The sequence below is a fragment of the Pterocles gutturalis genome, unplaced genomic scaffold (genome assembly GCF_000699245.1).
Source record: "Pterocles gutturalis isolate BGI_N339 unplaced genomic scaffold, ASM69924v1 scaffold2676, whole genome shotgun sequence".
Lineage (NCBI taxonomy): Eukaryota > Metazoa > Chordata > Aves > Pterocliformes > Pteroclidae > Pterocles > Pterocles gutturalis.
This window is the reverse complement of record NW_010102766.1, coordinates 44,020-65,940: the sequence shown is the minus strand read 5'-3', so window position 1 is coordinate 65,940 and position 21,921 is coordinate 44,020. Positions and strand designations below refer to the sequence as shown.

At 38.2% G+C, this 21,921-nt stretch overlaps 1 protein-coding gene across 1 annotated transcript in view; it reads right to left on the bottom strand.

Moving 5' to 3' along the window:
- Positions 1 to 21,921, bottom strand: part of LOC104471163 (receptor-type tyrosine-protein phosphatase delta-like) — a gene marked incomplete at both ends in the record, with an annotated part of 111,359 nt that overhangs the window by 47,466 nt on the left and 41,972 nt on the right. The window contains 2 exon segments of the mRNA XM_010086408.1: positions 9,704 to 9,801; positions 20,137 to 20,249. Of these exon segments, the coding sequence (XP_010084710.1) occupies positions 9,704 to 9,801; positions 20,137 to 20,249 (211 nt within the window).

Here is a 21,921-nt window from a genome sequence, read left to right as displayed (position 1 = left end):
AGTGTGCATTGCTGGGCATGTTCAGCTTCTCATCAACCAACACTCCCGGGTCTTTTTCCTCATGTCACCAGTTTCCATCTGGACATCATGCCATTGACCAGAACTCTGAATGCGACCATCCAGCCAATTCCTTAACCACCAAGTGGTCCTTCAGTCAAATCCATGTCTCTCCATTTTAGAGACAAGGATGTCATGCAGCATGGTGTCAAAGGCTTTGCACAAGTCCAGGTAGATGATGTCAGTTGCCCTTCCCTTATCCACCAATGCTGTGACGCCGTCATAGAAGGCCACCATATTTGTCAGGCATGATTTGCCCTTAGTGAAGCCATGTTGGCTGTCACCAATAACATTCTTATTTTCCATGTGCCTTAGCATAGTTTCCAGGAGGATCTGCTACATCATCTTGCCAGGCACAGAGGTGAGACTGACTGGTTTGTTGTTCCCCGGGTCTCCCTTTTTTTCCTTTTTAAAAATGGGGGCTATGTTTCCCCTTTTCCGGCCAGCTGGAACTTCACCAGAGTGCCACAACTTCTCAAATATGATGGAGAGTGGCTTAGCAACTTCAGCTGCCAGTTCCCTCAGGACCTGCAGATGCATCTCATCATGCCCCATGAACTTGTGAACCTTCAGGACCCTTAGATGGTCTTGAACCTGATCTCCTACAGTGGGCGGTTTCCCTCTTCCAGTCCTTGCCTTTGCCTTCTGTGACTCGGGCACTGTGGCTTGAGCTCTCAACAGTGAAGACTGAGGCAAAAAAGTTGCCGAGTACCTCAGCCTTCTCCATATCCTGGATAACCAGGTTTCCGTTTTCCTTCCAGAGAGGGCCCACATTTTCCCTAGTCTTCCTTTTATCACCAACATACCTATAGAACTTCTTCTTGTTGCCCTTGACGTCCTTGGCCAGATTTAATTCTATCAGGGTTTTAGCTTTCCTAACCTGACCTCTGGCTGCTCAGACAGTTTCTCTGTACTCCCCACAGGCTACCTGTCCTTGCTTCCACCCTCTGTAGGCTTCCTTTTTTGTTGTTTCAGTTTGTCCAGGAGTTGTTTATCCGTGCAGCCCTCCCGGCATTTTTGCCTGACTTCCTCTTTGTTGGGATGCATCGCTCCTGATCTTGGAGGAAGTGATCCTTGAATATTATCCACCTCTCTTGGGCTCCTCTTCCCTCCAGAGCCTTATCCCATGGTACTCTATCAAGCACATCCCTGAAGTCCAAAGTCTTCTCTTCTTAAGTCCTGGGTAGTGACTTTGCTGTGCGCCCTCATTGCTACCCTAAGGATTTTGAACTCCATCATCTCATGGTCACTGCAGCCCAGGCTACCCTTGACCTTCACATTCCCCGCCAGTCCTTCCTTGTTGGTGAGAACAAGGTCCAGCATAGCACCTCTCCTTATTGGCTCCACTATCACTTGAAGAAGTAACACCTTTGAAGGACAGTCGCTATTCCATAAAAAGATTTAGAAAACCTAACTTTTTAAGAAACAGTCATATTGTTTTCTATTTCTTTGCCTCCAGTCTTAAGCATAATCTGTTTATTCCCCATCTGTGATTAAAATCTGTTGTCCATATCATAACCAGTTGTGGTGGATACAATTTTGTGTTGAAAACAGAGGATTACACTCAACTTCAAGTAGGAAAAAAATATCAGGAGCAGAATACCTGAGTAATTAAAAACGTTGCTTAGTTTAAATGTTTTAACCACTAAAGCATCCTGTTGTTTTGTTTTATATAGTACACGAAATACAGCAGCTCTTAAACACTGAACTTTGTCTCACATGAGACACTGGTGCTGCTTTGAATTTTCAACATATTTTCAAAGCACTATCAACATTTATATTTTTTAGGAAAGGAAGGTGGTTACAGCAATGGAAGCAGAGCAAGTGGCAGTGCAGAGGCAAACCTATCTGGGCTGCCCCACTGTGGCAAGACATTGCCGCCCGGGTAGAAAAACTGCTTGTAAAGGTACGTCATGTGGATGCCCACATACCCAAGAGTCAAGCTGCTGAAGAACACCAAAACCACCAGCAGGTGGATGGGGCTGCTAAGATCAGAGTACCTCAGGTGGACTTAGACTGGCAATATAAGGGTGAAAAATTCTTAGCTCACTGGGCCCATGATGCCTCAGATCATCAAGTAAGAGATGCAACATACAGATGGGCTCGTGATCAAGGGGTGGACTAACCTATGGACACTATTGCACAGGTTATCCACGAACATGAAACTTGTCTGCGATCAAGCAGGCCAAGCAGTTAAAACCTCTCTGGTATGGAGGATGTTGGTTTAAATATAAATATGGGGAGGCGTGGCAGATTGATTACATCACACTTCCACAAACTCTCCATGGCAAGCACTATGTACTCACAATGGTGGAAGCAACCACCGGATGGCTGGAAACATATGTCATGACCCATATCACTGCCCGGAATACTATTCTAGGACTTGAAAAGAAAGTCTCGAGGTGACACGGCACCCCAGACAGAACTGAGTCAGACAACGGGACTCATTTCCGAAACAGTCTCATAGACACTTGGGTCAAAGAACATGGCATTGAGTGGGTGTACCACATCCCTTACCATGCACCAGCTTCTGGGAAGATCGAAAGATACAATGGACTGATAAAGACTACATTGAAAGCAATGTGGGGTGGAACTTTCAAAAACTGGGATACACATTTAGCAAAAGCCACCTGGCTAGTCAACACTAGAGGATCTGTCAATCGGGCTGGTCCTGCCCAGTCATAACTTTTACGTACTGTAGATGGGGATAAAGTCCCTGTGGTACATATCAAGAATATGCTGGGGAAGACAGTCTGGGTTATTCCTGCCTCGGGTAAAGGTAAACCCATTTGTGGGATTGCTTTTGCTCAAAGACCTGTGTGCACTTGGTGGGTGATGCAGAAGGATGGTGAGGTTCAATGTGTACCTCAAGGGATTTGATGACGGGTGAAAGTGGCCAACAACTTTAGTTGTATGGTGTTAATTTCTGCCTAAACCTGCCATTGCATATTATAATTGCTATGATTGTTACATATTATACTAATGATATTCTATTAAGTATCACGCAGGTTCAATTCAGGAATCAGAATTGATGTCCGGCAACTTCCCTGAGACTGACATCCTCAACTTGCAGACCATGAAAATGGACTGTGCCGGGTATACCAGAAGTGTAAATTCCAGGTGCAGAATGCAACAGAGACTATACAGCATTAATCTGCTGTGTCCCACAACATGCTCTACCAACTGAGTGAACTCTGCATCACTTTTCCTGCCCTGAAAGATTGCCATGACAGATGGAGCCCAAAATCATGGACTAAATGAACTCAGTAAGTTTTGGAGGGGTGGTCCATAGATTAAGGAAAAATAGTGGGATCTGAGCATATAGTGAATGGTATGGAATGGTGGAGAATATTCTGGATTAAGCTGAGACAGAGTTAAATTTCTTCATAATAGTTAGCAAGAGGCTGTGTTTTGGATTTGTGCTCTGAAGAAAGCTGATAAAAAGTGAACTTTATGCAGCTGCCAAGGTCTTTCAGCTTCTCTGGCTGTCTGAAAAGAGGAGAAGCTGGGAGGGAGCACAGCCCCAGTTACTAGACCAGGATCTGACCAGGATCTGATTTTGGGTTTGGGATTGAAACCCAAAGCAGCCAATAATCTATTCCATAACATACATGTCATGCCCAGTATATAGGTAAGGACCCTCCGGAAACTTGTCCCTTTTTTGTTCTGGATCTCTTTTGCTCTGGGTCATCACACTCCAGGTGGTCCCTCTTCGAAGGCCTCTCTCCCCCCAGGTCAGCTCTGGGTCTGGGACGCTCGGACTGTTATCTCTGTTCCGTGAGTGCGGTTTCAGGACTCTCCCTGCTTTAGGATCTTTAGTTGGGAACAGGCTGAGCCTTGCTCATTAGGTGGGGGGCAGTATCACTGTGTATCACTCATTCATACATCTGCATATACTATTATTTTCAATATTACTGTAGTTTAGTTATTAAATTATTTTTATCCCAACCCACAAGTCCTTTTTTCCCTTTTCCCCTTTAATTCTCTCCCCAGTCCTTGAGAGGGGTAGGGTGAGCAAATGGGCTGTGTCCCCAGTCAAGGGTAAACCCATCACAAGGAGTTAAAGACTTCACTGATTTCTCCATTTTTCTCCATAAAACCCCTAAAAATGCAAATTAATCTTTCCAAAAAGCCTCCACAAAACTCAGTTTCACCTATAGAGACCTACACAGTCTGTCCTTGAATAATTTTTCTTATTATAAGAGGTAGGCTACTTTTCTCTTCCTATACGTATCACTCTTTTTGCAGTTGGGCAAAATAAAACTGACATTTATTACAGTATTTGACTATTTAAACTGTCACTGTGGAGTTCATTGGCAAAACAGCATTAGCTATCAGACCAAAACGCAGCATCCTAACACGATAATGACAACTTTCTTTTATTCGAATATTCTTTTAATTATACAAGCATTAATACATGCTGTTATCCCAAGGAAGCATTCACAGCACAAAGGAAGGAGATAATAAATGACTATAAATCGTGAGTAGTGCCACTTCAGATTCCTGCATTATGTCTTTAAAATTCTCTATCACAACTACACTGCTGGTTTGGATACCACCCCAGGTGGAACTAAGCACCAACCAACCTAGGTGAATGCAACAGCATATGTGCCATTAATAAGACAAACAACTTCTCATTGTTCACTGACTACACTAATTGTTTCTCAGGAAGTGGAGCATATCCTATGGAAGTAAAGTTACAGAATACCAATAAATGATGTTCGTAATATTAGAAAGAGTAAACTATTGCAAAGATACAGAACAGAAAACAAATTTTTGTGGAGAAGAATTTGATTTTTGCATATGAGTCATTATTATCTGTAATGATATGGCAGTTAAGTGCAGCTGTTTCTTTGGTACAGATTCATTCAATAGGTTATCTGTTCTTCATGGACTTTTAAAGTGTTTTATATCAATAATAAGTTTTATATGTGCTTCTACTATATAAAAATTATTGTGTTTTAGTGTTTAGTGTTCAGTGTTTATCTTGTTGCAGCTTGAAATATAAAAATATAAATGTACTATATTCAGTAAATTGTCTTCTTATCACAGATCCTACTCAATGATACTGAAAAGCTACAATAAAACTTGCAATAGTACAGCAGTGTGGCACAGTGTCAAAATGTAACTTCATCTTTTCCAATAATCGGTGCTAAAGCAAAAGACTGTCTGTAATTTACAGAAAAAAAGCCCGATGAGGAAAAACACTAAAATTATATACAACTTCTCATAAGATAATTTAACCAGTGCACCCACAGACATACAACAGTGTATCATACAATAACGCATAGAGACCAGTAGTGCAGTTTTTGTTTTGCAGTGACATGTTCTCACACAAAAATGGTATGAATCTAAACCTACTTCCTTAAGGGTGTTTAAAGCTATGACTACAGATCTCAGATAACAGATGTGAAACTATTTTACACAAGACTCAGGAATGTGCTTTGGTGGTAGAGATTTTCTGTTCTATGTTATAGAAGTAAATTACTTTACAAATACATCTAGCGTAGTGCATAAAGTAGGCAGAATGTTACTGTTCTGATTCAGTCTATCTCCATGATCACTTTTTATTGTCAAATTCTGAAGCCTGAGAAGAAGGTATGATATAAAGGTCAGTTTCTTATGAATATGGCTTTCTGCTTAGCAGCTGTCAAGTCCATATGGAGCCTTACATTACATAAAAATCCCACTGAAACTGCCAAAGTCAGCAAAAGATTCATAATAATCAGTTGGGGTCAAGAACCCTGGCTTTAAATTAGGGAATACAAAAGAACTATGTGACATAAAGGATATGTCATGTTAACAAGGTAAACTAATAATATGTTAAGGCTTGGGGAGTGCAAGCTAATAAAAACTAATGAAGGATTATGAAAGAATTATTTCGAAGTAGACATGAACTTTACTGAAAAGAAGACATAGCACTACCTACGCTAAAACTACAAAACCACTTTATCCAATAGGTGAATTATAAGTTTATTTAAATATTGCAATAGTCTTAATCTTTAAAGCTTGGCCCCTGTTGTTGCATGAAATCTGGTATTCAAGGTAAAGTTATGAGAGAAGTGCAATGATAGAAGTCTCCAGTGTTCTCATTACTGTCCCCTGAAAGAGCTGGGGTAGGAGAAGTTCTGAAGAAGACGCTGTCAAATAGTTTCTGAAGAACTGTAGAAGTAGGAACTCCTCCAACTGATGACATTGAAGCATAGAAAGCATTACTCAGCTGGAAGATAGTCTACAGTGGAGAATACACTCCTTTTACCACATCATAGCAATTAAAAAGTTCTATTTTTTTCCTTTCCCCCCCCCCAAAATAAAAAATTTTTTTTTTTTCCTTTCCCCCCCCCCCCGAGGATATATATATATATAGTTTATACTATGCATATTACTACTTACTTTTTTGTAATATCTACTTTACCAACTTGTCACGTTACCCTGGGCATTCCTTTCAGAACCACAGCCCAGAGGGATGCAGATTGGATTTATTATTTCTTTAATGGCAACTTCAGATTCTTTCTCAACTAGATTTCACACAGCACAAAAATGAACCTATTCTCAGGGTAAAAAAAAAAACCCAAACCAAACCAAAACACAATAACAAACCAAAAAACCAAAAAAGAACACACAACCTTTTGAGAAGCTTTGTGCCAGATGAATGGAGAATAGTGGGGTGAGTGTGGGATTATCTGAAGAAAGCAATCCTGTCTTCTCTCATGGTCCCGGTCTACAAAGAAGTTTTCCTTCACCTTCTCCAGGAAGGTGCAAGGAAGTTAGGGGTTTTCATCAGAAAATTATGCCAGAGGTTATAAATAAGCAGAGGAGATAGCATGTAGATGTGTGCCTTCTGTGAGAGAACTTTATTCTCTCTTTTGGAAGTAATGAAGAGAAGGGGAGGTTTTTGCCTGTCTGAAGAGAAAGTGGGAACAGGCAAGGATACTCTTACAAAATGAGAAAAACAAACTTGTATGCAATTTTGATAAGAAATTCTGATTAAAAGGCAGTGGATGGAAGAGGAGCAAGGATGAAGCAGAAGCAAGCATTCAAATACTTCTGAAGAGCATAAAAGGGTGCATATAATGTGTTTGAGTTGTGAAACAAGTTTGAAGTGGCAACAGAAGTACGGTATGCTAAAAAAAACCCAAAACATTGTTTTGAAATGGAGCTAACCTTCTGAAAGAAATTCTACAAGATGGATGAGATGTCAGTGTTCATCAGGCAGCAGTATATATATTTTTTATTTTATGCTATCGCAAGGTTGTCATAACAGCTGTTGTATACTATCAGTCTATTTTTGAAGAAATTAATCCATGCAGTGTAAGAAATTCCATAAAAAATAAAATAAAGTAACTGAATGCAAAGGAGGAAAGGGCATTATTAAAAAACCCCCGAAACATCAGTGGTAACTGATGAGAAAAGTTTGCTTCCCCAAATGGGAATTAACTGGAGGACTTTATTACCATCAATAAAGGTCTGTGGTTTTGAGCTTCATGTTACACCTCTAACTCTTGAAGACGAAGAATATCTCTTTTTCCTTCAGTGTCACCAGTCCAAACTTAATCTGAACTGATAATAACTGAACTGTTACCATCTGTACCCATTTCTGCTCGGAAATGGATAGCTGCTTTTAAAGGACATTAGTGAGGACTGCTACCAAAAGAGAAGGTCCCAATCCCCAACGACAAATGTTCCCACCAGCTCCCTTGTGCTGGCACTACAGTTCATGCAGACATGTGGTGAGCTAGTTGAGGGAATTGATCCAACTGAAAACAGCAAAGAAAAACAAAACAATTAGTTTTCAGCTGAATCTATTTCCTGAGATAATTCTTGAACAGCTGCACATGCGCTAGTGCCAGGATTGGCACAAGACAGACAACAGGAATGCACGGCCAAGACAGGGAGATGACTTACAGTGATCATCAAACTGCAGCCCTAGCCCACTGCCTAGGCTAGATCACGAAACCAAATAGCAGTGCTTTTCACTAATTCTGTTTCAAAATGGATGAACCTTGGACTAGATGGAAACGGAGTGATATCTCTGAAGCTGGGTTTTCAAAGATAAATGTTGAGCCCCCTTGGGCAAAGCAATGTGAATGAAACTTGATGTTGACCTACAGTTGCACACATTTTAATCTTGAATGAATGATCACTCTGCCCCAGACGGTATGTTTTGTTAAAAAAAAAAAAAATAAAAAAAAAAAAAAGTGAAAGCTGGGATGTTCACGCTGACTGGTAAAATGTTCTGGAGGGACAGATACTAAGAATTTAATTATTTAATGTAGCTTCACAATGCTGGCTATAAATGGTTAAGATTACATTCTCAATATGATTTGAAGGATTTAAACAATAATGGAAATATAAAACACCAAAACTTTTAAGTTCTATTACAGCATAAGAAGAACCATGTGATCTCCAAAACATGCTCAAGAGGTAGTAAAGGCATATTGTTTATTTTTATGGAAGTTATACTACATTATATAACTTGTAATTACATTTTTTATTTATTAAATGGGATTTCCTACACAGATATTCCAAGGAATCTGCCCATAGTACAAAAAGAAATAATTGCCAATTTTGTACCAAATGTTAGCTTTTTTTTTTTGTGGTGAACATTCTGTTCCTAACATGTGAAAGTCTTCTTCAGTGTTTTTTATTGCACTGTGAGTGTTTGCCTAAGCGTTCAAATATAATGAACGTGCATACCCTAAAAAAATGAGAGCAACATGGGTTTTTACTCCACAAAGTGCTAACAAAGTCTTGGGGAGTTTTAGGCAAGGATTAGTGACACAACAGACTATAAAGAAAACACTGTGTCAGTGATCCCCCCGGGAGCTGTTAATTCTTGGATCACTGACATGACTGTCCATAAATGCTCTAAAGAAGCATTATTTTTCTGATGGTTCACTGCATAATTTATCCACATATTTTTGACATAGACCATATTGGCATTGAAAAAACAGCTGTAATTTATTGTGTTTAATGGATGGCTATCCAAGTCCCTTTAGCTAGAAATTACTGACATGAGAGGCTGTTACTCTCTGTAGTACCAATGCCTGTCTGTGGAGGTATACTCCATGGATTTCTGACAAAGTGGCCTTTAAATGATTACTCTCTTCCAGTTAAATTCTTTCATGCTCTTATAGACCATCTTTCACATATCATCAATGTGGCATTACTGACAGGAGAAAAATACTATGTCTTGAAACTGTTATGTTCAGAAAGGTAATTGCAAATTCTTTTAATCCATGCAAAATTAACACAGTGGACGGTAACTTATTTGGAGCTTGTACTTTATGAATCCTGTCAGCATTACACAGGAGATTTTTAAAATGATCTAAGGATCTTTTAACAGCACAGCAGATGGATGCTTATGTGTACAAGAGTAAGTGCTGTATCATTCACACATTACTTCAAGTATGTGCCCACGGAATGTCCCTGACATGTATCCCTATAAAAAAAAGAATAGACTGTTAAAAGCAAAGGAGCCAACTCACCAATGTAGTCACTTACACAGAGAGTATTTTTTTATCATGGTTTTAATATCATACAAAACTGGCACCATCAGGGTGGGTACATATCAGAGAAAGGTCTAGGGAAACAGAAAGCATGACATTTTAAACAATTTCAATAATGAGAAAGTGGGGAAAATTACCTCATACTCCTGTGAGAACTTCAAATTGTCATTTGCTTTCAATCTTTCAATGTGATCTGCAAGTTCCAAGATAGGTATTGGGGGATGACTGGCCATACCTGTTGAACAAGAAAGAAGAACAGAATTTAAAGTGAACTACAGTGATGGCATTTCTAAAATTTAGAAAGTGCAGTAGTTAGAATGGCTAGAAATGTGTAAGTAGTAAAGATGTCACATGTGAGAGAAGCAGGCAAATAGTTTGGTTACTCAAAGCAGGACATGCTCTCGATAGATGAGCTCTGAAGCCAAATTAAAAGAAGTCACCAAGCATATTCCCAAAGCAAACATTCCTAGTGTAGAGGAAAGTGTTACTGTGATATGATTCAATGAGGTTAGCTAGACATGGAAAAATGAGACAGTTAGACCTGATGTTGACCTCTGCTTTGAGTAATGACAATGTCATTTCAAACTCCTTCTCCTGCACTGCATGAAATGAAACTCCATTGAATTAGATGAGGAAAGGTGAGCTGAGAAACAGACATTGAAAGAGCCCTAAAAAGGAAAGAACACTGTTTTGACAGAAAACAAAGTGATTTATGCATAATCAAGAAAAATGAACTTGAAGAATGAAGGTTACCGAGGTAACCAGAGACACCTGAACCTGCAAAAAAAAATGGTAAAAACCAAAGAAACCTCAAACCAACACAAAACTAACTTATAAAATACGTTATAAAAAATGAAATGGATAGCTTGAGGATTAATAATAATGTATCACGGTCTAGAAGACTGACTACATATTCTGACTAAATCAGAAATACTAAATATTTTATGAAATTTTGAAGTGACTGACATTCACATGCAACCATGAATGACTAAAATAACATGCACCATTGCTTTTAGACAACAGTCACTGAAGACAACATTGGACATCAGACAATTAGAGCTTCAAAAATGTTTTCACTAGTAGCAGATTGTAGAGGCAGGGGTTGTACAGTTTGGCTGGACAGACATACTGACTGCACTAGTACCTTGAAATATGCTTAATCTGAAACCCCATTTATCAACCCCCAAAAGTACCTACAATCTACTTCAGGTGTAAACATCTTTGTCCACTGTTGAAAATACTGAGCGAAAAAGAAGAGGAGCTGGGAAGATAGAGATGGGTGTGGAATGGAGTATAGGGACAGCAAGGCAAAAGAAATGCAGAAAAGATGTGGGGTCAACTAGAACAATCTGCCAGCTGACGATTTGCCAGGCAAGAATTGATGAACATGTTGGTTTCACATTATTAGTCTTCATGACCCTTCTCCAAAATGCTTACATTCTTCTCTTCATGCTTTATACTATCATACCTAAAATGAAAGTGAGTTTTCAATTGCTTGCTGTAAGAAATCAGAGCTGGCTAGAAAAATTAAGCTAGTGAACCCCAGGATCTCTCGATATTACAAAAGGAAAACAGTGATGACTCAAGGGGGCTCAAGCTGGAAGCCATGTTGCACAATGCAGTTTGCTTTGTCACCGTGAATTTCAAGAGCATGCCTAAGACCGTTAACTTGCATTTCCTTTAAATGTAGCTGAAAATGACCATGTGTTTACAACATAGTCACACTATAGCATGTTTTTCTTCTTATTTTTCTGTGTTGGGTTTTTTTTTTTTTTTTTTTTTTTTTAATTTGTATTTTCTTTTTGATTCTTTGGTATTTCAGGCATCGTAATAGCATCCAAAATAATGTCCAGCAGCACTGGCCTTAATTCTTCTGACCATATACATATACATTTAAATATTACCTTCATAGCACTTTTGCAATGGTGAGACATTATTTAAAGGAGACACTAAGGCAAGCTGTCAGTCAATTAACAAAGGAGAATATTCAGATATAATGGGGAGATTTCTTATAAATTTCAAGTAATAAATTAGTCTGTAAGTACTAATTTATTTGAATCAGTTCTGGTTGTCTCCCATTTTCTTGGAAATTTCACTTAATAGAACTTGGCTATTCTCAAAATGATTGTGGGTGACAGTCATCTAATAATTACACTGATTGATCCAGATCAAGCACCCCTACAGAAAATATGTGAGTGAAAAGGTACAAGAGAACTCTAGATTGATCCAGAAATGGAGGTGGACTGATGTACATCTAAAACAGTGCTTGAACAGATAAAATAATAGAGACAAAGATGTTTAGACCTTTTCGAGCGAATCGTGGGAGAGAGTTATTATCATATAAGGACTGAGTGGTAGTTTGGCTAGAGAGGGAGGACACAGAGCCAATCAGAGAGGCGTAGGGGACTGAATTACTGCTCAAAGCTGTAAAAAGTAAAAGCCAATCGGAAATGGGAAACAAATTAGTAACAGCAGTAGACCATTATAATCAATCAATCTTGTACATACAGGCACTTCAGACATGCACAAAACAGCGTCTGGAAACTCAATTAAGAAGATGTCTAAAGGTCCAGTTACCCTACTGTAAACATAAAGGACATAAAACCAAAGAGAATGAGACTTGCTCATTACATGATGAGCCTGACTAAATCACCAGCATCATGAATACAAATCTCAACAATTAGCTTTCTGTGAAGAATTTTTTTTTTAAAGATGCTGAACATCCATTCATTTTCAAACTATTTTTATTTATATTCTTGTCTATATGCCACTGGACATTCCTACGGGGAGACTTTACATTAAGCAGCTTGTGTAAAATGAAACTTTACATAGAACTTTATTTTCTAAGGAAAAAAAGGAACTACTTACAACTTCAGAAATTGTTAAATTCTGACTGCATATAACCCCTTTTTCCACAACTCATTTTAGGCACTTACATTTGGACACTTATTAACTTCCTTCAAATAATATTTTGCAGTGAACTTACAAAGTGAAGTAATTGCATTTGGTATATTTTCCTCTTGTAAATATAACAAACGTGCTCTACTGAGATGATAAATGTAGGTACTTTTTAAAAGAACTGCTACAGAACTTTTGTTATGTAATCAGTCTATGAATCATAAGGAGCATCATAACAGAATATGCTATGAATGAACATTTTAAGATCTCATCATATCTCATGCAAAAGCATGAAGCTCCTACTGAGCTTAATTTGAGTTGCATGTGAACAGCAGGTGTAGAACTTAACTCAAAAAACCCACCCAAAATACAGCTAAACACACTAATTTCTGTGTCTACAAATAAGAAAATACACTTATTTGTTGTCACACCTCCATATCAATCAACAGATGCTATGAAAACACAAAAAAATAAAGACAAAATACAGCTAAATTACAACAGATCCTGTGACATGCTAGAAAGTCAAAAGAAACACCATGCTGAACACATGCTTTCAAACTTTGTTTAAACAACAACAAAAAAGAGATAAAAACACTTAAATCTCAAAGAGAAAAAGAATTAAAACAAATAAAACCACCACATGCAAAACAGAGCTGAAACTGTATCCATAAGAATTTTTTATTTCCAGATTTGGTAGAAGGCTGACAAATGCGATTGATCTTATGTAGCCTAGTAGAAACCCCTCCACATGAATTAAATGAGAATGTATGGTTTAATTACAGTGTAGAATTATCTTCCAGTTAATCTGTAGCAAATACATGACCAAGGAACATAGGATACCATATGTGGCACAATTTCACACAAAAACTGAGAGAACAAGGTCAGAACTGATCTGCATATTAGCAGACATTAAACCTGGTAAGTATACTCCTTTACCCCACTGAAACAAGCGAGCGTTTTGGCCTTTGTCATTGGTGTGTTAAATTAGAATTTTGTTTGTGGTCAGGGTTTTATGATAGGGGTTTAAAATACATTTAACAAACACACATTTATTTACAAATTTGGACCTGTAGGTTGACATGCCCACAATAAACAAAAAGGAAGTTAGAAATTAAACTGAGTACATAGCTGCTATCATACAGACTACAATCCAGATGAACTGAAAAAGTGGCACATAATTTTCACAGAAATTTCTTTATGAAATGAGTTGTATTTCACATCTACATTGAATTAATCTTCTGTGATTTTAAAAACTGATTTATTACATCCTAATTTTTATTTGATAACACAGAATACCCTCCCACACACCAATCGATGTTGATCAAGATGTTGTCCCTTGATAGAAAAAGGAAGGAATCAGTAACAGTGGTTATTGTTACTGACATCAAAATGTAGAAAGAACTACAGATTTTAAATTTGGACATGGAAAATGGAAAAAAAATTGAAGATGACCCTGATTCAGTAGGAATTTAGCATCCATAAAAATTTAGCGAGAATGCCTTTAGTATATTTCCCCCCAAAATTAGTGACTTTAAAATTTATTTTTCATACAGCTAGAGCTGTATGACAGACAGTGATTTTACAACTGTGTACAAAGCTAAACTTACAACATTGGCTCTAGAGAAGTACATCATTTTGCAATAGCTATTCTAAAATATTTAACAACACACATATAATATTGCAAAATGAAGTCACTTTTATTCCAGAAGAATTTATATTCTTCAAAACTAGATTAATTATTCTGGAATTAAAGTAATCTTTGTTCTGTATCAAAGATTTCACTCTACCAAGCAGCCCGAGGGGCTCTGTAGCCTCACGGCAGAAACCCCAGCTCTGAGTGAGGTGAAAAATCCATCTACACTGAGAAAATGGGAGACCTGGTTTTTGGACCCTTATCTGAAATTCTTCAAGACAATAATATGTTGCAAAACTATTGGCAAAAACACAGAAAAAAAATATCTTGTGAGGAGCAGAATTTTCAACTCCATCTCCCAGCTAAGCAGATTTAGATTACTTCTAGGTTTGAAAGCAACCAATTGGGATATCAGAGAGATGGCATTTGCACTCTGAAGCCTATATCCCTTTTAGGTGCCTAAAACCTTCACGTGAGTCAAGTACATACGAAGAGCTATATGTAGGCTTGCTCACTGTGAGAAAGCTATCCGGTCTGGTTTTGCCATGGAGACAAATCACAGTACTTCCTTCAGCATTGTCATGATTCTTAGAAATTGCGTGACAAACTAAGGGAAGAAATTTCCTGCTACCTTGCAAAGCAGGTGACTAAATCCAGACAACACTTTTTCCATTTCTGTTATCTGCAACTTTTTCCTCTGGACCTGTTTTACCCTTTTTTCTTCCTTATTTTGGAAATAAGTTGGTGGAACTTCCTTAGGAACTCGGAGAATAAGTGTTCTGTGAGCATTTTCTTATCTAATAAAAAAGCAGGCTCTTTAATACAGAGCTGTAATAATTCTATTTATTTTTCCTGAATTTCAAAGCATCTCATTTGATTTGTAAGAGATAATGAGTTAATTGTTTAATTGGTACCCAATTACATGAATTATATGTGTGACACATTTTATACTTAAATGAAGAAAAAAAAAACAGCCACTTTTGAGGCGTGACTCAACCTAGCTGCTTGTCTGATTGTCAGATTGAAGTCTTTGCCTGAGCCTTGGGTCTCTCGTAACCCACTCAAAGCACTTAACATCATTTTCCTCAATGCAGAACCGGGCTACTCCAGTTCTGCAAGAATAACAGATATATAAATGAAATTCTCTATACCGCTGAGAGATTTTTTTTTTCATGTTGACGCAAAGAAAACTTAGCACAGCTGTGACCCACAGACTGACATATGGGCTTAACAGATATACATTTGTGGCTAACACATATGGACATGGGATCTTATTTTCAGATGCAGAACTGTGGGCTATTCCAAATGCCAAGACAAAATGTCAAATTTATCTATGGAGTTACTCCATCCAGTGAGGAGTGAAGCCAGAGATGAATTTGACTCTTCCTAGATAAGGTAAGATAGGAAACCCTTTAGGTAAGCACTAGGTTAGTGAAGAATGAAGTTCTGTATTGACAGGAGACGAAGAAGTGAAAGGAAAGTAAGACATTTGCTGTGGAGGTAGTTTAGACTGTGAATTTTTCCAACATTTTCATGCTGAATTGACAATTTTATGACAAGTACAACATAACTGCATCTAAATCATTGCCTACATGTCACCCAAGACAAAATATTGTTTTCTCATAGTTTCTTTCAAAAAGTTATGCCTAACCACCTGCATTGGGAGCATTTTGTACTTGTGATTAGAAATTCAAATTTAGCACAACAAGGGTTTCACTTTCAAACTATTTTCGTAGTTATATCTGATCAGACCTTTCCTTACAAAAAATATATGATTGCTAGCATTTTTGGAAAGAGGCTGTTTAGAAATCTTTTAAAGTATTAAACAACCTAAAATTCTATAGGAGTGTATCATCCCATTTTCAAGAAGGGTAGAAAAGATGACCAAGGGAACTACAGGCCAGTCAGTCTCACCTCTGTGCCTGGCAAGATCATGGAGCAGATCCTCCTGAAGGCTCTGCTAAGGCACATGGAAAATGAAGGAGAGGTGACTGGCAACCAGCATGGCTTCACCAAGGGCAAATCGTGCCTGACAAAACTGGTGTCCTTTTATAATGGAGTTACAGCATCAGTGGACAAAGGAAGAGCAACTGATGTCATCTACCTGGACTTCTTCAAGGCGTTTTGACACTGTCCAACACGACATCCTGGTGGCCAAATTGGGAAAATATGGATTTGATGGATGGACCACCCACTGGATAGGGAATTGGCTGGATGATCGCACTCTGAGAGCTGCGGTCAACAGCTCAGTGTTTGAATGGAGACCAGTGACGACTTGTCAGTAATCAGTGCTGGGACCGGTGCTATTTAACATCTTTGTTGGCAACATGGACAGTGGGTTCAAGTGCACCCTCAGCAAGTTTGCTGACAACACCAAGCTGTGTGGTGCAGTCGACACACTGGAGGGAAGGGATGCCATCCAGAGGGACCTGGACAGGCTTGAGGGGTGGGCCCATGCCAACCCTATGAAGTTCAAGAAAGCCAAATGCAAGGTCCTGCATATGGGTCGAGGTAATCCCAAACACAGGCTGGGTAGAGTATGGCTTCTTGAGTGCAGCCCTGAGGAGAAGGACTTGGGGGTGTTGGTAGATGAAAAACTGAACATTGGTTGGCAGCGTGCAATTGCGGCCCAGAAGGCCAACCGGATCCTGGGCTGCATCACGAGGAGCGTGGCCACAAGTATAAGGGAGGTGATTCTGCCCCTCTACTCTGTTCTCGTGAGACCCCACCTGGAGTATTGCGTCCAGGTCTGGGCCCCCCCAAAGCAAGAAGGACATGGACCTACTGGAGAGGGTCCAAAATTGGGCTAAGAGAGTTGGGGTTTTCAGCCTGGAGAAGAGAAGGCTCTGGGGCGACCTTATAGAGGCCTTCCAGTACCTGAAGGGGGCCTACAGGAGACATGGGGAGGGACTTTTTACAAGGGCATGCAGTGACAGGACAAGGGGTAATGGATTTAAATTGGAAGAGGACAGATTTAGACCAGATATAAGGAAGAAATTCTCTACCGTGAGGGTGGTGAGACACTGGAACAGGTTGCCCTGGGAAGCTGTGGCTACCCTATTCCTGGAGGTGTTCAAGGCCAGGCTGGATGAGGCTTTGAGCAACATGGTCTAGCGGGGGGTGTCCCTGCCATTAGAACTCGATGATCTCTAAAGTCCTTTCCAGACCTAACCATTCTATGATTCTACGATTCTATGATTCACTTGTCCCAGTGAAAACTGGCAATCTGGATATTGAAATTTTCTTCTCTAACCTTCTTCACATTATGGATTAATTATAAATTTTGTTTTTTCCCCTCTCACTGGAAGCAACTGGTGTGCCTGGAAAGGTCCAAGCAAACTGCGGATGCTTTCGTCATCTAAAGAAATAAATCATTACAACAACAATGATGTCAAATCATGCATCCTGACGCAATTGTACTGATTTGGCACATGCTGATTATTAAAGTACATTCACCACTTGTAATTTAGTTTATCTGTTGACAATGTTTAGAAATGGTAACATCTTACAGACTAGGCAAGGCCATTGTATAAGGGTGACTGCAGATGTCTCAGTAAAAGAAACCCAACACATAACCACATCATCCCCAATGTTGTCTCTCAGCTGCCTGCTTTGCCGCAGTAGTACCCTACTGCCTATTTCTGCCACCTGACAGCAAATAAAAAACACCCATCTGAGAGTGAAATAACAAGAAAACCAACAAAACTGATATCCTGAATGTACAGGCTTTCTATAGTTTCTCAACATTTGTCTTGAAAAGCTTTGTCTCGCCTGTTATTTAATAGTGTGTTACTGTGGGGAGTTGGATAAACATTCCAGCAGGATCTAATATCTAGGTTAAATTCATCCAGATTTTAATGAAATGTCAGCCCTACTTGAAGTTTTTGTGAATTATGAGAGGTTCTGCGTTTACTAGCACATGAACTGTACCTTGACTTCACTGGGGCTAAGATTACATATTAAGGACATGTTAATTAGCAAATGTTACACAACAAATCTGGGGTAGGAATTTTCTCCTTGATATTTGATTGCATGCTGAGTAATATAATGGCTTGACCTGTGTCTAGGGGTCTTACGTGGTACAATAGTGGGAAGAGATGTTAATTTGATTTCTGTACTACATTTTTAATAACAATTTTAATCCTCCATTTTGTGAAAAAAGTTTACATTGTAGAAATGTATTGCAGATGTTCTGCTCAACTAGCTTCACAAAAAACTGCAATTTTCCCAGATAAACTATAGCATTGCAAGAAATGGTACACTTCCACTCCTCTCCAGTTCTTTTCAGATCTATGAGGTGGAATTACAGTGTTTACAAGTGCCACAAATTCTGCCATTTCTTAACAAATTCACATTCTTAATATAAATTCAGAACCAATCACAATAAATTAATTTTATATGTAAAGCTGTTGACAGTTGGCAGCATTTTTCTTCTGTGCACATTTTATTTTAACTTATGATGAATACTAAATTGATAGGTAAGACTCCGCATCTAAATACAAGGACCATAAAAAAATATGCTTGTATACCTAGTTATTAAGCCACCCACTCTATTCAGTATGTATACAGAGGGTAACTTATTTTAGCCCTAAACTAAACTGTAAGAACCACATTTTTTCTCTTCATGTTTCAAAGCCTTGTATGTATACTTCTATCTCTGCAACAACCTTCAGAACTTTGCATGAAAGTGCTGGAAAACGTACAAAGCCTTTGCTCAGTAAGGATGAGCTTACATTAATATCGCAGTCTCAGAAGCACAATTGTGAATCAAAACTTTCAATCCTTTACATTTACTGCACTTAGACTCATATTATAGAGAGGTCCCAGAGCATGTCAACAAGATTATTATATTCAGAAGAAACTAAACTAGAAGATGCACTCCTGAAATACTTCTGATTTGCTCCAGCTGCTAAACAGCATTCAGTGTACTGGAACAGACTAAAAAAAGCAGGGCTGGGGTAAAACTCAAGCCTCCAGACTCTTCCCTTTCTACTTTTGCCATATAAATGCACTGCGGATGTCAGGTCTTTAGCCCCAGATCCATTGCTCTGTGGATCCACTTCTGTTAGGGCAACACTATTTTAATACAGCCACTGTTTAGGAGATCAGAAATGAGATTTACAAGTTCAGTTAACCCTTTTGTAATACTTAGTGTGTCAACTTCTCCAGCTAATCTCTCAACATCTCAAGTGATTAATTCCCACCTTTACGAAATTGAATTAATTATTTTTTGTACTTAATATAAAAATTCTACAAACACAAGGCTCAGGAAGATCCAGTAAGTAATAGCTGGGACTATGTGCAGTCATGCTTTAATAAAAAACAAGTCTACTAGCATACAACATGATCAAAGTAAGCCTTTTTTAAAAAAATGAACTCATAAAAAGGTACTAAAAAAATCAATACTATTGTAAGTATTATAAGTATTTTTCTGTTCAGTGTTTCTTGACTATAAAACCAAACAGCTTTAAGAAAACAATGTTTAATAAATAAAATAGGTAAACAAAATATTTGGGAGTGCATTGCTTCAGAACTGCTGACATGTTAATATCTTCCTTGATCCTAACATACAACCTGATGGCAAGACCATTTCTCTAGTTATTTTCTGTATTTTACATTTGCAATGTAGTGAAACTTCCAATTATTTTAATGGATTACCTGATAATGCATTAGATAAGAGGGAAGCTTATTTACAAAGAAGCAGCTGTAAGAATATAGTTAATAAATAGACGGATGTACATGTCCCAGTAATCTTTTCTAGCACTGGTAAGTTTAACTCGGCATTTCAGCACAGGAAACATATCCATATAGCATTTGTGACCTTGAGGTCTTTACCAAACTTTAATTTTGTTTCATGCAGGATTTTTCTTTAAATAAATAAATTACAGAATTATTTACAAAACTAACAAATAAATACATTGTGCAGAAAATTCATAAGCAACCAACATTTTTCTAAACAATCAAACTTTCTGTTCTGTAACAGCATCACTAATCAGATTGTGATCACAGAGCTCTCAGTGAGGTATTTTTGTCTCTTACCCGGAGTTTGAAAATTAAGGCGTCGCAGCTCCACTGGGTCTGTGGGATGGTGAGAGGGGACCTCCTTGCTGTTGGGTATGCTGCTCTTTCTAGAATCAGATTCAGCTCTCTTCCTGCAGGAAGAATATAAACATGAGATTGAGGTGTTAGCTTGACAAATAAAGGCACCTGAGTGTATAATTGTTATATTCTAAAGGTGACATGCTTACTTCTGAAAGAGTATTTGATACAGTTTAAGGGTAAAATAATTATGAACGGTGGGTAAGGCAGCTACAATCTGCAATGGCAAAATGAACCTAAATATAGTAATGTCAGAGGGAAAGTAACTGCATTCTGCCCTCAACTGATCCTCTAGATCATCATTCTGGGTACCTGAATAGTTAACTATAAGATACAATGCAAAACTTACAAAAATTCACATTGTCTCTATGTTAAAAGCTAGCTAGCTATACCTTCATTTAAAAGTACTTTTGAGCATGTAATTAAAAATGAACATGACAAGTTATTATAACTGAATACTTAGTATTTTATATGTACAGCTCTGCACTGCACATATAAAATAATCTGCATTCTTTGGGTACTTTGAATATGACAGAACAGTACAGAAGACACCTGTCACAGAAGACATCTATCCCTTTCACTTTCTAGAAAGTAAGAATCTGCTCTGTTGCCTCTAATCTCAGTAAGAGCTGCACTACACAATCTTCATGTATCTAATCACACCTACAATTCAAGACTCAGATTCTGTATGAATGTTTCTGATCAAATTAAGACTTTCACTGCAATTGTAGTACTCCTGCCATTCAGTCCAAAATAAGCTGTGAAAAAAACAGATGGGAAGAAAGATAGAAAGACAGAGAGACAAAAACAACGAAAAAGAGACAGACAAAAAGAAAGAAAAAGACAGAAAGACAGAGAAACAAAGAAACTGAGAAAGAGAGAAACTGAGAAACAGAGAAAGAAAGAAACATTAAAAGAAAAAAAAAACCAAGAGAGAAAAAGAGAGAAAAAAGAGAGGAAGAGAAGAGAAAGAAAGACACAGAGAGAGAAACAGAGAAAAAGAAAGAGAGAAAGACAGGAAGAGAAAGAAGAGAAAGAAGAGAAAGAAGAGAAAGAAGAGAAAGAAAGAAAGAAAAAAGAGAAAGAAAGAGAAAGAAAAAAGAAAAAAAGGAGAAAGAAAAAAGAGGAAGGAAGGAAGGAAGGAAGGAAGGAAGGAAGGAAGGAAGAAAAAAAGGAGGGAGGGAGGGAGAGAGGGAGGGAGGGAGAAAAATACACCTTGTGTATGCTTCCACTTCTCTAGAGAGAAGGAGATTCCTTCCACCTGTGTTCTGACTCTGACTGTTCTGGTAAAATGGACTGCCATCATTTAAGAGTACCATTTTCTGACCCAAAACATGGAGAACAATGTTACATAAAGAACATCTACTTCTCTGCATTTCCATTGAGGACTGTGGACATTTAATGCTTTAATTTGAAGTGGAATCCTTCTTCACTAGGCCTCTGAGAGTTCCTTCATGAAAATGCAAACTGGTTGATAACTTCATGTAATATAAAAGGAAGATGCAAACAGAGGCAAGGAGTTACTTTGCAAAAACAGAAATGAGACGATTTTAAGGTTTATGATAGCAAAATCTTCTCCAGGTGTCCGATATTTGCTCTAAGCACTATTGTTGGGTTTTTTTTTCCTAATTGACTCACAATGTGACAATGCTAAATCAGTTATTTTTCTGCTGGGCTGCCCTCTTAAAAATGAACCAACTGATTTCTTGCTGTTCTTGAAATGAT